This window comes from Corella eumyota, chromosome 1 (genome assembly GCF_963082875.1).
Source record: "Corella eumyota chromosome 1, kaCorEumy4.1, whole genome shotgun sequence".
Taxonomy (NCBI): domain Eukaryota; kingdom Metazoa; phylum Chordata; class Ascidiacea; order Phlebobranchia; family Corellidae; genus Corella; species Corella eumyota.
Window position 1 is genome coordinate 1,752,944 of NC_137490.1, and position 16,270 is coordinate 1,769,213.

Here is a 16,270-nt window from a genome sequence, read left to right on the forward strand (position 1 = left end):
AGAGTTTAATTTTTACCTATTACGTCAGATATTTCCTGTACCAGCAACGGGAAATCCCCACCACGTTGAATATAAGCTTCGATCACTCGAATGTCGTCGGGAAAATCTTCTAAATCTTTCAAGATTCCCGAATCTTGGAGAAACGTTGTCCCAATTTTCTGAAAAAAAAAATATATTTAAATTTCTATAATGCCATTTCGTTGTGGATAAATAATTATAACTCTTTTATTTATTAAAAAAAACATAAATAATTATAACTCTTTTATTTAAAACTTAATTAATAAAGTTAATAATACCAGTACAATGCAGAACAATATATTTCTTACACAAAAAAGTTTAATATTTATGCAAATTTTACTTGTAACAAATCCACATTTTCATGTTGTTGTCGTTCTTGTTGTAAAGTTTTAACATCGAGATTATTTTTAACAAAATCTTTTAATTCTTTAACTCTGCCCCCTTCCTAATAGAAAATATAAAAAAAAGATATAAACAGTTTATAAATACTAAAGTTACTTAAAAATAAAAATTAAAAGGACAAACGTTGAAAGTAGTTTTTAAATAGTAAAAAAACGATAAAAAAGTAGTAAAAAATACAAATAGTAAAAAAAATTAAATACTAAAAAAAATATCTTTAGTATGAATTAATTGGCTAATCTATAATTTGTGCTAAAAGGAAGAGTTTATATAACCTGCATTGTAAGATATTTCTATTTTATTAACCTGTATAAACTGATGTAGCAGGCTAGCACTTTGGTAAAGATGTTTGTTAGTTTCTAAAAATTTCTTAAAATGAGATTTTAAAGATTCTGTAGTTTCAAAATTTTGAACGCATTCGGCAAATTGGATTGGAATTTGTAAACCTAAAATATCTGCGTATAATAAAAATCTGTTAATGTTTGTTCATGTTTGATTGAGTTCCTAATTTTGTAATTATTTTTTTTAACAACGTATTGCCATTATTTAACATTTTAAAGGGGTTTCTATTTAAATCAATTTATTAGTAATATTTATTTAGAATAAAGAAAACTTATTAGATTAAAAAAAAGCCTGGCAGCGTGTTGTAATTGCCGAACACTTGACTTTACTACATGAGGTCCTGGGTTCGATTCCAACTGATATTATGCTAAAGCACCCTTGAGTATTGCACTATAGGTAGTATAAACTCTTATAAGGCCAACAGGTGAATTATATTTTATAATATACCAAACTGACTGACAAAGTCAACTTTAGACTGGGTCAGTGTAACTGATGTAACTCTATGTTTGATTCGTAAAGTTTACCTTACCGCATCAAGGATAAATAAACATGAGAAAAATGATCAATTCACCTTTGTTGTCTGGTAAATCCCCAACAAATTTATCCAGTGCTTCCAGATCACCTCCAGATTCAACAAAATCCAAAAAAACCTGAGCACTTTGCCGTTCAAAATTTTCGTCAAAATATTTTTGGAAACACTGCGCAATATTCGCTTTATCCCCGGTTTGATTAATGACGTCAGCAAAGTGTTCTAGAATCTCAATATTCCCGCCCTTTTCTTCATATTCTTTGATTTTTAAATCAAGTTTTCCTAATAACAAGATAACATGTTTAAAAAGAAAATTTAATGTTTTTTGACAAAAATCTTAAATTACTATTAAAATCTACATATATATATAATCAGTGGACCAAGTATATAAATATAATATAAATCTATTATCCAGGCCTTCAAAATAAATAAAACTGTCATTAATGGTACGCGGGTAAATTATTGCGGGCAAATATTAGTTAAGAGTTGCGACCATATTACAACAATTAAAATACTAAACTTAAGCCGAGCTATTGACTAGTTTAATACAATTTTTTTGAAATCACAGTTCTTCTTAAAATCAGATAATTTAAAATATCGAAATTTTGCAACGTTTCGTGCTAAGTAAAAACGTTTGGGTAAAAATTACGTTGTTATATAAAACATTTTAGTAAAAAAAAACAAGTTTACCTTTTTTGAGGAAAACTAAAAACATTTTCATATCTACTCCATCATTTTCTATCTCAGTATACAAGGAAGAATAATCAAAAAACTCATCGTGTTTCTAAATAATAACAAAAAAAACAGTTAAAACTTTGATTATTTTTTTAAGTTAGTGATAAAAACATTATTTGTATTGTTTTAAAAGTGTTTGTTATTTATATAAATTGTTATTTATATAAAATATAAATTCAACAAAAAAAAGAAAAAAAAAATTTATACCCCGACCCAGTCTTGAGTTGACTAAGCGGTTTGGGATATTATGTAGATTATAAATGTACGATAATTAAGTTGCTGATTAAGTAATGGCTTAGCAGGAATTCATTCTATTTATAGCGCTTTACTTAAAGGCACTACAGCATAAAAGCAGTGGCGATCAAACCTAACTTAGGACCTTATGTAGTGAAGCCAAGTGTTCTGACCACCACACCACGCTGACGGTTTGTTTATATTAACTTGTTATGCAGAAAAATTAAGGTAAGTTTTACAAGTTTTATAACTTAAAAATAAAATTTTCTTACTTTATTAATTTCGTTTTGTTTTCTGATATTCTTCTGCAGTGTTTCTTTAACATGTTGACGAAACAATGAGGTGTATTCAACAAGTAATGTGACGTCACAACCAGATTCGCGGAGCTCTTCTAAAACGACTTCGCTAAAATTTGATTCAAGATACTCCTATAAAAAAAAACTAAAAATTAAGTAACCCAAAAATAATAAAAAAACACTTGAATTTTTAGTATTTTAATGTATTTAAATAATATTAGTATTACTTTAATCATCCATATTTATTGTTATTTTGGTAATATTTGCCAAATTTTTATTTTTTCTCTATTTATTTATAAAATTACATCAATGGAAGATAATATTAAATAAAGAAAGTCAATTAATCGATCATTTGTGGCGGGGGGAATGACGTCATAAGTTAAATAAATGTCATTTAGCAAATATTCAGTTTTGAGTTAAAAATATTTACATTTCTTTATAAGCAATTTCTGCCATGAAAACATATTTTTTCTACATCACTTTTATGTGATATTTTTACATTTTTATTAAGAAAGAATATGCTGTTGTGAGCTATTCGTACGCAAAGAACAGTGTGGCATTGGATCGGCTCAAACCCGAAACCTTACGGCTCGTTATATCCGACCAAAACAAAAAAATAGAATGTTTGTTTACCTTTAATTCCGCTGCATTGCCCCCGTTGGCGACAAACTCTTCAAATAAATTAAAAGTTTTGTTATCTCCGAAAGGGGAAAAGAATTCGTTTTCTAAAAATAAAGAAAAAAAACAGTTAATTAATTTCATTTTTATTTATATAAACAAAAAACTCTTTAAGCATTATTACTGTTATAATGTTTCCTTTTCGTTAGATTTTAACAGGTGGTTTTTTGGCTACAATTTTAAATAAAAACATGTTACTTGCAATATAAAACAGTGAACACTTTCTAAAATGTACAAAGTAAGAATTAATTTAAAAATGAGCTACTGCGCCATAGCAAAAGAAATAGTTGCACGTTGTTAATTAGTGTGTAAACACATACAAGACAATTAATGCCCTCCGACACAAATGATCCAGACATGCTATAACCACGCTGTCACCAAAGCACAAGTGCTCAGTTATATACTGTTAAACCCGAAATTTGTGCTTCACTATTTACCCTTAAGCCCGGCGTTTACGGGTAGCTCTCACAGGTTTTCATCTACACTCACTTCTCTAATAAAACCCAAATTTAACAATAATTTTGACAAAAAAAAACTTTTAATAATATTTTTTCAATCAAATATTGTTTTTTATTTAACAAACCGTTAGCTTGATCTTGTCCACTTTGTAAAATCCACCTTAAAGTATTCTGCGATATTTCATCATCATGAATGACGTCATTCCAGATCACGTGGTCTCGTTTGAATATTGAGTAACCTCCACCGACCCTAACTGGAGCTTGGTAATGGTTGCTGTAACAAAGTATTAAAAATTTGAATTTCTAAAATTAAAAATTTTTTATACACATTTTTTTCTAATTTTTGTTATATAGTCAGGGCGCTTTTCTAATATTGGATTAATTGACGATACCAACCCAAAATTATAAGCAATTCTAAACAATAATGATATCATAATAATGCAAACATATATGCAATAATGAACTTTAAAAAAGATTGATATTACGTTATTACATACATATGAAAAACTATGAACTTTACTAATAAAACTACAAAACTTTAAAAATAAAAAGTTATTTTTTTACTATAATTATTTGATACAAAACCATTTTAATTTTACCCTTCAAAATTTGTGATAAAACCCAATCACAATTAATTTATTGACAGAAATAATTTTCAACTATATCAATTTACAGCTTTTTAATTTTTAATTTATAAATTTACAAGAATTTAAAACACATATTAACCAACTTACTGAGGCCCCCTTCTATGAAAACAACCAACACATAAACCCCATCTATCATAAGCTGTCGATAAATCAATCATGTTTGTGAAGTCACGTGGTTCATGAATAGGTGCTTGGTTGTGGAGGGCAATAAATCTTATCAGAAAATGTAAAAAAAAATCACAAATTTTGTTAATGTTAAATTAACACAAGATTTAACAAAAAATTGTGTTTAAGACAATCTCAAATTTTAAAAATCATCTTGAATTTAGGCTTATTAAAACTAAATATTTTACAGTATAATAAATGGTATATTTTTATTGCAATATTTTATTTTTATACAACTTTTTTATCAAACTCCAATTTAACTTACTTATGATTAGGAGAGGGCCCATTCCGGAGCTCGTTTTGAGAAGATATGTTTAAAGCTTTTAAATTAATTTGATGGTTTGAATTTGAATGAATATTTGTCTAAAATTTAAATCGTAAAGTTTGTAGTAAACCAAATAATTTGCAAGAAAGGTGGGTTCTTCTACATGTTAGTTTAAGCAAACCCCAAACTAGATTTTGGGAGCTTAAGAAAAAACAATTATTCGTATGTTAAAGTATTGCACATAAAAAAATGCTATCAATTATTTACTTTAATTTCTTGATTTAAATAAAAAATAAATGATATAACAAACAATTACATAAAACTTTAAATAATACTTGATTACTTTACCTTGCTGTTGTAAGGGGTTAAGTTTTGTTTTCGTTTTAACTTGTTTGTATTAGTTGAATATTTGTCGAATTCGTTCGCATTTACCCATTGTGAATAATCAGGCCTTGGTATGTTAAGCTAAATAAAATACAACTTTTTAAACTAGTTTTATACAATAACTTATTTCTTTATTTTAATGTAAAATGGCCGACTTCAGAGTGTATAATTTAATCACGGCTACCATTCTTACCACCAGTCAGTTTAAAATAACTTTGACCTTTTTTGATTGATTGTTTACCCGATAATGTTAATCAGATAATTGCTTAAGTTTTCAAGGTACAAGTTTTAGATCTACTAATTCTTGCAAGTATACCGATTAAAACGGTTATGCTTTCAAAGACGCTAAATTTTAAACTACATTAAAAGATTGCTTAGTTTTATAAATATAAAACATCGTTGTTGGCACTCTTTGTGTTTATTTAGGGCCCAAAACAGATGGCTTATAAAAAATTTATTAAAGCTAATTGTGCCTGCATATGTGAAAGCGACGAAGCACCTAAATGTATTTATTTATGATATGAACGACGTCTTACAAAATATAAAACGCAATAAGATAGGATTTTAGCAAAGGTACCTCATCATTTAACTAGTAAACTAAATAAGAAGTAACCTAAACTTTTAAATTTAGATGATTATACCTAATATTATAAAAAAGTAATTAAATACAAAAAAGTTATAAAAAATATATTCAAATTGTAAACCAATTTCTAAATTGTCTACAGTTATAGGTAATGCCTTTTTTAGTCATTTTTGTAACACTTGTCTATTAGTAATTAAAACTTCAAAAATATAACTTTGCCTACCTTATTGTTCGAATGTATGTTTACGTTATTATCTCCAATCAACCTGTTTTTAACATCAATTCTTGCTTGGTTAAAACTTTTTGATTTCAGTAAATTCGATTCATTAAACTCCCCTATCATATTTGCCATAACAACCAAGTTTATGAGATAATATCTGGTAATAATTTGATCATTAAGTATCTGAAGTGGTGCTTTAGTTGTGATATACAATATTAACTCGATCGATTAAATATTTGATTACATTTTTAGGTTGTTTTTTTATAGTTACGCAAACCTTATACCAAACTAGTAATAATTAATTGAAATGTTAGTTTTAAAGAACGAATTTGAATGCATTAACATCGTCGCACTGCTAATCATTTATATAAGCATTTGCTCTTTGTTTATGTATTAAAGTTTATACTAAAAAGTTAAAAGCCCCTGTTTATTATTTGGCATCAGTTTTAAAATGTAAATCTAGGTTTTAAATATTGTGCTCAATAATAAACCAACAAAGACTAAACAAAACGACAAAAGTTTAAATCTGGTACTGAATTTTAAAACTGGATTTTAAATTGGGTGCTAAATAATGAACTGGATTTTTTTTTAAATTTGGCACTGAAAAATGAGTTCGATTTTATACGCTGAATACCTAACTAACTTTTGCCGGTAAAATCAACACAAAAACAAACTTAAAACAGCCTTTGAAACCCAACAAATCTTTGCCTGAGGTTACTCATTTACAACGAAGCTACTTTCTTTACCGCGTTGCCATGTTATTAGTATGTAATAGCGACGTTAAATATTAACCAGTGACAAAGGAAGCTTTTATTGTTCTACAACAAATATGAAGTGTCTACAACGTTTGTCAATGCGAAATAATTGCTTTGAATCTGTCAATAGACTTTATATAATCAGGCTTTGTTAAGATTTGTCTTAGACGCAAGGTTAGCAAATATTACACTATCTTATATATTAAATATATATTAAAGGTTAACATTTAACGCCTTGTAGAAATATCAGTATTATTAAAAATCACTGGTTGTGGTGCACAACGTTTCATGTGTTCAACCAACAAATTTAATTGTAACATGAAATGGGTTATTTTTATCGGGTAAGGGTGTGCGGTTTGGGAGGTGTCTGAGCTATCTGTAAACGCCGTGCTCAAGGGCGAATAGTGTGGCATTGGTGCGAATCGAACCCGAAATCTTTCGGAACGTCATTTTTTAATGTTAACCTAGCAAATGCAATGAAATTGACAATCATCTGTGCTCCCAGTTTATTGTTTAATTAATAGAATTTACGATTTTAAAATAAGGTCACAATAAAATAATGCTAATTAAATAGTCCTCTTAACTTAAACTATTTAATTATCAATTTTCAATGTGGCATAATATTGTATATATATATCTTTATCCTCGATATGGGAAAGTCGAATGCGCGACTTAAACATAGAGGACCATGAGTTGCTCCGACTATTCTCGAGTTGCCTGTAGCAGTTTGGGATATTATAGATTATAATTGCCCGATAATTATGCAGCTGATTAAGTGCTGGCTCGGCAGGAGTTTACCGTTTAGAAAGCCTTACTCAAGGGCGCTACAGTATGAGAGCAGTGGGGATCGAACCCAGGACCTTATGTGTGGTGTTGATATTCTTTATTCATTTATAAAAAGCCTGCTTTTTAACTCTACCTATATAACTGTCTGATGTTCTGTATAACTCATAACAAAACATATTTTCATTGCCATTTATATTAGTTCTTTCAATAACCGACAATCAATAGTCACGTGACACCGTTTAGCTTACTTTAAAAATCATGTTAGTCAGAACAAGAACTTTCAACGAACAACTCGAAATAACGAAATACTTTGCAATTAACATTTAAATTATTACTTTTAAAATCTTCTAGGCACCGCGTTCCTACGTTAATATTATTAAGATACATTCCTGTTCGGATAGATTTAAATTATAAATTAGATAAATTAGAACACACACGAATTAGTGGGAGACGTACAACGTTTAAGATTGATTTTCCAGCAAGCTTTGCCGTATTCCGAACTCAGTTGAATTTGTGTAGGGGAGTCGGCTTTGAAATCCTGGCGGTGGTTGATGGTTCATCTGGTCACGTGACCCAAGGTTGGGCCAGCCCGAGAAAGTGGTGGCGGGGATTTGGTTGTCTTTTTTCGGCGAAAGAAAATTTCCTTGTCCGGGCTTATTAAAACTGTCAGTATCCGTTAGAGTCTGAAGCGATTTCATCCAATGTGGAGTGTCCTCTAGGGGGTGCTGTGGCGCTCTAAATGACGTAGGAAGGTTTGGAGGGGGTTTACTACCCCCCGCGATTATAGCCGGGTCGTTGGGAAATTGTTGTGAAGATAACAGACCGGGTGGTGGCGCAATTGAGCCGAAACGATCGTTATTTGTACGCGCGACCCCGAAATTGCTGTGAAAAAAAGAGCTTTGATTTTGTGAGCTGTTAGTTGGAAATAATGAAGATTGATTTTGGTTATTTTGGCTTGAATTCGTTGAGTTAAATCCCCACTGATCATAACCCAATTGAAATCTTGGTTTCTCTCTTATTCCTATCCCATTTTGAAGATTAAAATTCTGTAAATTTTGTGGAGATTTTGTTTGGTTGTTGCTATCCATTGCAAAGTTGATGTTTACGCTTGGGAGTAAGGCTCTTAACCCGTTCTGCCACTCGCTTAACCCTCGACGAGTAGGGCTTGTGATATTGTTGGGGTGCATAGATGGCATTTTGTAGGTATGTTGGGGGGGTATTGCTGAGGGGGGAAAGTCGTTCATGTTTGGAACTTTTATTCCGAACTAAAAAATATTTCGTAAAAAAAAAATTTTTAATAAAATTAAAATTAAAATTTCGTATCTAAAAACAGGTTATAGCAGTCTTTTAAAAATATCTAAAACTTTCAAGATAATATTACCCTGTTTATTCGATGAAAATCATTTTTATTAGGAGAATAATTATTTGTTTGTTGGTGGATGGGTTGAGTTGGCCAAGTGTTCTGTTAAAAAATAGATTTTAAAAGCTTTGTATATTTGTTAAGGCCCTGTTATGTAAAAACCTTAAAAAAAATGTACCGAAAATAAATAAAACCTAATAATGCTTTAACTAAAAATGCATAAAAGATATGCTAAAAATGTAAAAACTAGAAAAAAATATAAAAAAAACATAAACAAATTACCAGACAAACTATAGCCTTTTGGACTAATATAGAGTAATTAAAATTGCTGTATTATTGGACTATGTTCCATTTTAAATTGAAAGTTTGATGATTTTAAGTTATTAATCTTTTATGAAAACTTGGACTCTTACATTATGTTTTGCATTGCTTTCTTTTTCCAATAACTCAGCTAATCCTTTATTACATTCAAACCAGGGGTCAAACCCAAGGTCATCGTCCTCTCCACTCACTGAGGGGGGATTCGACCCCTCTGTAGGGGTCAAAGGTGGGTTTAGGGGAAGTTCTGGTTGAGAGTTAAATCCAAATGCGGCTTCCCAATCGTTGGAACTTTTTATCGGAATGACGTCTACAAAAAATTAAAGTGAATTTAAAAATAATATTTTCATTGTTTATAGAAAAACAGAAATCAAAAAAGTTTTTTTTTAAAAAAGTAACACTGCTGGGTATTACAAATCTAAACAATAAAACTAGTTCAATTATGGCCTCGAATTATGAGCCAAAAAGCTTAGAGTTTGAGCTATATCTACGCTGTACTATTCACCCTTGAGCTCGGTTTTTACGAATAGCGTAAACACATCACAACAGCACACCCTTTCCTAATGAAAATACTATCACAAAAAATATAAAAAAGTCTATATATATGTCTGTATTTTGTTATAGCGTTTATCAGATTATGAGCCAAAAGGTTTCAGGTTTAAACCCTACCATTGTCACACTATTAACCCTTGAGCTCGGCGTATATGGATAGCTTAAACACAGGGCAACAGCACACTCTACACCCAATAAAATACTAAACCTATTACTTTACGGTTATACAAAAATTTTTTACGAACCTGGTAATGGATTGTTAGGAGTATTATTCCATGCTTCAATATTTGTTAAATTATTTGTTGGATACAAATTTTTTGAATTAAAACTCTCTTTGTCACTAAATCTGGTACAAAAATATTGAATTCAAATAAATAATTAAACATAAAACATACAAAATTTTACACTAGTCTATTTTTTTTGGGTATTTCAGTGATGACTAAGTTTAAAAAAAAGTTAAATGACTAAAAAATAACTGGTATGTGATATAAATAACTTATTTTACCTTGTTAAAGATGAAAAATTTAACGGATTTTGTTGAATATCGTTTGATATATGCAAGTTATGTGTTTCTGTAATAACATAAAATATATTTTATTAGATAAAAATACAAATTATCGAATTGAATCTTTTTTTTAAAAACCAATATTAATAAACTTTTATTCTTATAATAAACAATTTATTGTACATTTAATTAAATTGTAAAAGCATTAAATATAATTTTTATTAAATTTCACAGTAAGGCTAAAGGTACCTAGTTTATTATTTAAGCTAAAAATATAAAACAATACCGATTGAAAGTTGTTTTTCTAAATCAGTTGTTTCAGAAAGTTTAGAATTTAATAAATTATACTCTTTGTCTTTTATAACATTATTCTCTTCTGTGTCTAAAAATTAAAAAAAAAAACTTTTTTAACATAAAAACTTGTACAAAATTTATACAACTTAAGTTAGAGTTGAGTTAATATTGCAACAGCAGTTTAACATAAAGGTAAAATAATCAAAATATTTACTTAATTTCACCACCCTGTTTTACTGTAGTATAACAACAATAAAAGCAAATAAATATAAAAATTTATCACTAAATCAGTAAATAATTGTGTAAAACTAAGTTTTAATAAAAGAAAAATAATTTTTAACTACCTAAACCAATTTAGACCAATTTATTTTTAAAATTCTTAAATTAATTTAAAAATATAAAAAAATTCAAATAAAAAACTAATTTTGCAAGAGTTACCTTCATTTGTGCATTGATTTAAAGTAGGTGATATCGATATATTTTCATTCTTATTTGTTCCTTGTTCATTATTGCTACTAAATATGTTAAAAAAAAATTAAATTATTAAAAACAAGCTAAAAAAATTACAAAAATACTAAAAAAGCAAAACAAAAAACTAAACATTTAAACTACATTCAAACTAAAGCTATATTTAAATTATTGTAAAAATAAAATGGTTTAAAAAACCAATAAACCATAAAAAAAAATTATAAATAATTTACATTATGTCACCAGCGTTTGATACAACAGGGGGTGTAACTGAAATGGGTGAAACACTCTCCGGAGTAGGAGTAGTGACCAGTGCAGTCTTGGCATCTGTTCTTATGACGTTCTTCTGTAACAACCCTGCTGTTTCTCTTAATGTTTGTGTAGGTAGTGGTTTTTTACTTGTTAATATTGGCGGAGGTGAAGTTCTTTCTTTCTGTTAAACAGAATTTGTTTTCGAATTTAATTTTTGAGTAAATTTATGTTTAAATACATAAAAAAAATTGCTTTACGTTAAATATAACGTACCTATTTATCTACTACATAATTATTTTATTTTGTTTTGCACAGAAATGTCACAAAATGTAAAAAAAATTAAATAAAACAGTGTTAAATTGATGATAAATCTACATATATGGAGTTATATGACAATATATATTTATATAGAAGTATATATGTTCAAATTATCAAGTAATAAAAATTTTCCAACTAAAAAAAAGTCTTTAAAGTAATAAAAAAACTGCAGTTTGTGGTGCGTAGATGAATAATCATGCAAAATTATATAAGTTGCAACCATATTACAGCCCTTAAAATGCAGCCAAAAAGGTGGGCAACAAATAATTTACGCAAGTTTAACTATATTAAAATTATAATTATGTTCTTGAACTGAATAAATAAAAAACAATTTTGTACCTTTTCAATATTATTATTTTCCTGTGGAGTTTTTTCTTTAGCGACAGATAACCAACTGTTATGAGTAGAAGCAAGAGTGCCACTGTTTTTTCTTGTATTTGTTGCTGTCATTGTTGTTGTTGTTACTGTAGGAGTTTCTATTGCTGTATTGTTACTGTCGTTTTCCGAAGCCCTAAAACAAAAAATTAAATTAAAAAAAATTTTTTTTTGATTTTTTGTAAAAAAGGAATAATAATAATTTAAACAAAGATTAAATCGAATTTTATAATTTACAAAAAAACAAGTTTATTTGAAAACTTATAAGTAATCGTTAAAATGATGTGTTTGGCATTTCTTTTCCCCAAAAATAAAAGTTAATTTAATTTGGGTGAATCATAATAAGTATATATGAGAAATGAATATTGAATAAAAGTAGCATATAAATATTTAAATGTATTCATATAATTATAATTTAAATAAAATCTATTTTAAAAATTGAATTTTAAAGGAATCCGAAAAAGTATAAATGTTAATACAATTAAACAAAAACTTATATTAATATACAACAATAAATGTCAAATAAAAAACACTGTTATCTCTTACTGTTGTTGAATCTCATTCTCTTGTTGTATCATTCGATCAATCAGTTTCTGTTCAAATTCCTGGTGCTTCCCCAACTTCAAGATAATAATAAATTAATAAAAATAAACCCATTTATACATTTCCCTTAAAAATTCCCTTAAATACAAGTGCAAAAAAAAATATTTGAAGCAGCTCCCCTATAGGAACTTTTTCCATACAAATACTAGTTTGATAATTGTCTATTATATGTACCCAAAACACCAAAGTAATTGTGAGTTAAAAAAAGATTATTGATAATACATATGAAAATTTCTGTAGCTAAATAAAATTAAAATTTAAAGGGTAAACATATTTACCTGCATGTCCTCCTTAGTAAAACTAGCTTCGTCTTCAGCTAACTCATGTAAGTACATACAATCAACTTTATGACACTGCTGGTTCTTTAGATATGTACTACAGTATTTTGTTGTACCAAGTGAGGCTGAAAACAAAATTATTTTTTTAATTTTCATTTTACCGGAAAAGAAAATAATCAAAATTATTGTTTTACATTGCATGTATATATAATGAAGCCTAGTTAATGATGAGTACACGTGTCTAATTTACAGGCCTACATATTAAAAAAAACTGTTGTTTGTGTTTGTGAATTAATTATCGCAGACAAATATTAGTTGAGAGTTGTGACCTTATTACAACAATTAAATGCCGACTGTAGGATAAACTAGTAAATAGAATATAATTAAATTAGTGCTTTTAACAATAAAAGCAAACCCAACATATACACATAAATAATATAAGCCAAAATATACTAGGTTTTGGAGTATTTTCATTATTATCTAATCTTTATACATAAATAATCAAAAAGGGACAACATATAGTACAACAAACCTTTTAAAGTTCTGCCATCGATATAAACATTATTAACCGATTGAATCGCCTGCAACGATTCTTCCATTTTTGAGTAAGTAACATATGCACTACTACTTGGACCCTAGTAACAAAGTTAATTTTCACAGTTAGTGCTATATTTAAGTAACTATACATTTACCTAATGATGCTGAGCAATTAACATAAAGTTTTAAAAGGCATTACAAAAAAGTAACAATGACATGGCTTATAAAATATAAATAGTTAGAGAAAAAATAATATATATTTGAGTTAAAATGCAAATTTTCACTCTTTTAAATTTCTATTCAAAGCTTCTTTTTATACTAGCAGGATAGTGAGTAATTAATAATTAACAATGTTAATTTATCACTTAGAAAAATGACAACAGAATTTCAGCAAGTTAACAAAATAATAATAACAATATAAATTGAAACTCTGTTATTTTTAATAGAAAAAATTACACAATTATTTTATAAATTTATATCTTAATATAAAAATCAACCAAAAAAATTTATTGTGACTATATATATAAATAGCTTTACTACACAAAATAAAATGGGTTTAAAATTGTGCATTTCTAAGTGTTATGTATTGTTTTCCATTTGTTTTCCATTTGTTTAGAGGTTAAAGATTAATGGCAACTAGTAGGAAATGAAGTTTATTGTTTTTAATTTCCTCTTTCCCTAACCAACCAAACAAAAACAAAAGTTTAAAATATTTACTTGCGTTCCTGCATATGCTGTATTACTATTGATCACCACTTTTAAAATTTTTCCATATTTTCCGAAATATTCTTGACGTTTTAAGATCTGTAAACATTGACAATAAACATTGTTTTATTTATCCTTAATATGAAAAGATTAACTTAACAATTCAAACATAGAGTAACACATGTTGCCCTAACCCTGTCTAAAGTTGACTTTGACAGTTTTTGCTATATTTTATATTTAATCAATAATTAACCTGCCAATTGGTTTTTGTCTTGGCAAGAGCTTGTATTTACCAACTATAACATCTTACTTAAGGGTACTACAACATGAGCAGTTAAAACCAAAACCAGGACCTCATGTAGTGAAGCCAAAAGTTCTGACTGCTACCACACACCGCTGAATGGTGGTACTACACCATTAAGTACATCAATGTTTTAGTTTTTCTGTGAACCATTACTTACCTCTGGGTCTGACAGTCTGTGAGACAAACCAACGACAAAAACCAAATTTTTTTGTAATACTCGAATTGATGCAAGATGACGCCGTCCGTCGGTAAGTTTCTGACGTCGTTGTACCTCTTTCTGACGCTTTTCATGTCTGATTTTTTGCAAGTCTGACCCAGTTAGTGGTTTAAACTCTGCAGGATCTTCAGGATATGACTGAAAAAAAAAAAGAATTTTATAAATTGGAAAATCAAATATATTAACAAGTGACATCTAAAAATTTGTTATCTTAAAATAAAATTTAACAAATATATGTTAACAATGTCCGAAATAAACTAAAATCATTTTCCAATTAGCATATATAAAGCCTATACAATATAACTAAATAACAAAAATAAATATGCCAATGACGTACAAACAGTGGTAGTCAAATGTCGAGTTACTAATAAATACTGTAAAAAAATTTAAAGAATAAACAAATATTCCTTAAAAATCAATATACAAACATAAAAACTCCATGGATAAATAATCAAACAATATTACCACTATTTGTTTATTGTGTTTTATAAGAAGATACCAGTACCAAAATCTTTTAAAATCTTAAGTTAGTACCGTTCTACAAGCAGGACATAAACCATTTTCATCCGTTCTAATTCTATGCCAACAAAATCGACAAATTTGATATCCGCAAGTGCAGGGAAAAAAGTTAATATCATCGACTTCCAGAGGTTCCATACAAAGAGGGCATTCTGATGATTCATTTTCATGTCCGATGTCTTGAATTTGGATCGGCATTTTTGTAGTTGTGGATAACTTAGAAAGTTTAAAGTGTCTGAAATTTATCTAGGCTTTTCTTTAGTTTCTAAAAATCAAAATATTGTTTAAATTTAAGATTTTATAATTAAACCTAGGGAGCTCTATTAGCGTTGTCTGCCAAGTTTAGAAAATGCAAAATGGGCGGGATTTTTATAACCTTACACTAATATCTTTTGTACATTCCGCCCTTTTCGCATTTATTTTAGTACTACTCGTTTCAACTGGCAAGTGGCGCTAATAGAAATAAAATTTAGTTCCCATTTTACAGAATTAAATAAAATTTCAATAGCGGTAATTGTACAGCATTCAATTGATTTAAAATTGACATCAATACAAGCGGTTTTATTAGGAGTTGTAAAAACTCAGCTTTTTAAAACGTCCTTTTTATATTTTTACTCATACCAAAACAAAATTTGTTGCCATTGCCAAGTTGTGTTAAACCTATTTTACAATAAACTATGACTAAATTTAAACTAGTTTAGGTGTCTTTTATTGTCATTTTTTAGCGTTACAGTCACTTATTCTTTACAGAAATGTAACAACGAAACGAGTTATCTAAAATGTCATCAATAATTTTACGTTTCTTCTGTTCTTGGTTCAGTTTCGCTTATTTTATAAATAGAATACAAAAACGTCAACAAATGATAACAATTAAATTAATGAATCGAAACTTAGTTTTTAATTTGTTAAAAATTTCCAGTCTTTTAATAAAACAAGAACCGAATTAAACTATTAATGAGAAATATTCGTTCAGTTAAAATTTTTAATGACCGACATTCATTCATCCTGACCTAACTTCTGACGAAATAAATTCAACCATGCGAATCGATCATGTTGCCAAATTTTTTTAACAAAGTTTCCAAACTATAAAATCTTTGTAAAGTCTACAAATGAACTAAAAAACTTGTTTTTTTTTATTATTTTAACTTAGTTGTATGATACTAAAACCTAA

At 28.2% G+C, this 16,270-nt stretch overlaps 1 protein-coding gene across 2 annotated transcripts; it reads right to left on the bottom strand.

Annotated features, from left to right (window-relative positions):
- Window positions 1-7,684: 7,684 nt before the first annotated feature.
- Window positions 7,685-15,541, bottom strand: LOC145747152 (uncharacterized). Of its 2 annotated transcripts, none has more exons than XM_082564862.1 (15): window positions 15,115-15,541; window positions 14,521-14,718; window positions 14,072-14,158; window positions 13,350-13,452; window positions 12,818-12,942; window positions 12,483-12,556; window positions 11,901-12,072; window positions 11,225-11,424; window positions 10,962-11,035; window positions 10,516-10,611; window positions 10,230-10,296; window positions 9,970-10,070; window positions 9,268-9,482; window positions 8,876-8,956; window positions 7,685-8,759 (listed from the first exon to the last, which is right to left on the bottom strand). In XM_082564862.1, the coding sequence occupies exons 1-15, from the start codon at window positions 15,295-15,297 to the stop codon at window positions 7,956-7,958; spliced, it is 2,580 nt and encodes an 859-aa protein (XP_082420988.1). In that variant the 5' UTR covers window positions 15,298-15,541; the 3' UTR covers window positions 7,685-7,955. The 2 variants fall into 2 exon arrangements, with proteins under 2 accessions (XP_082420988.1, XP_082420987.1); XM_082564861.1 differs by having other exon boundaries at window positions 10,962-11,038; window positions 15,115-15,540.
- Window positions 15,542-16,270: the final 729 nt, after the last annotated feature.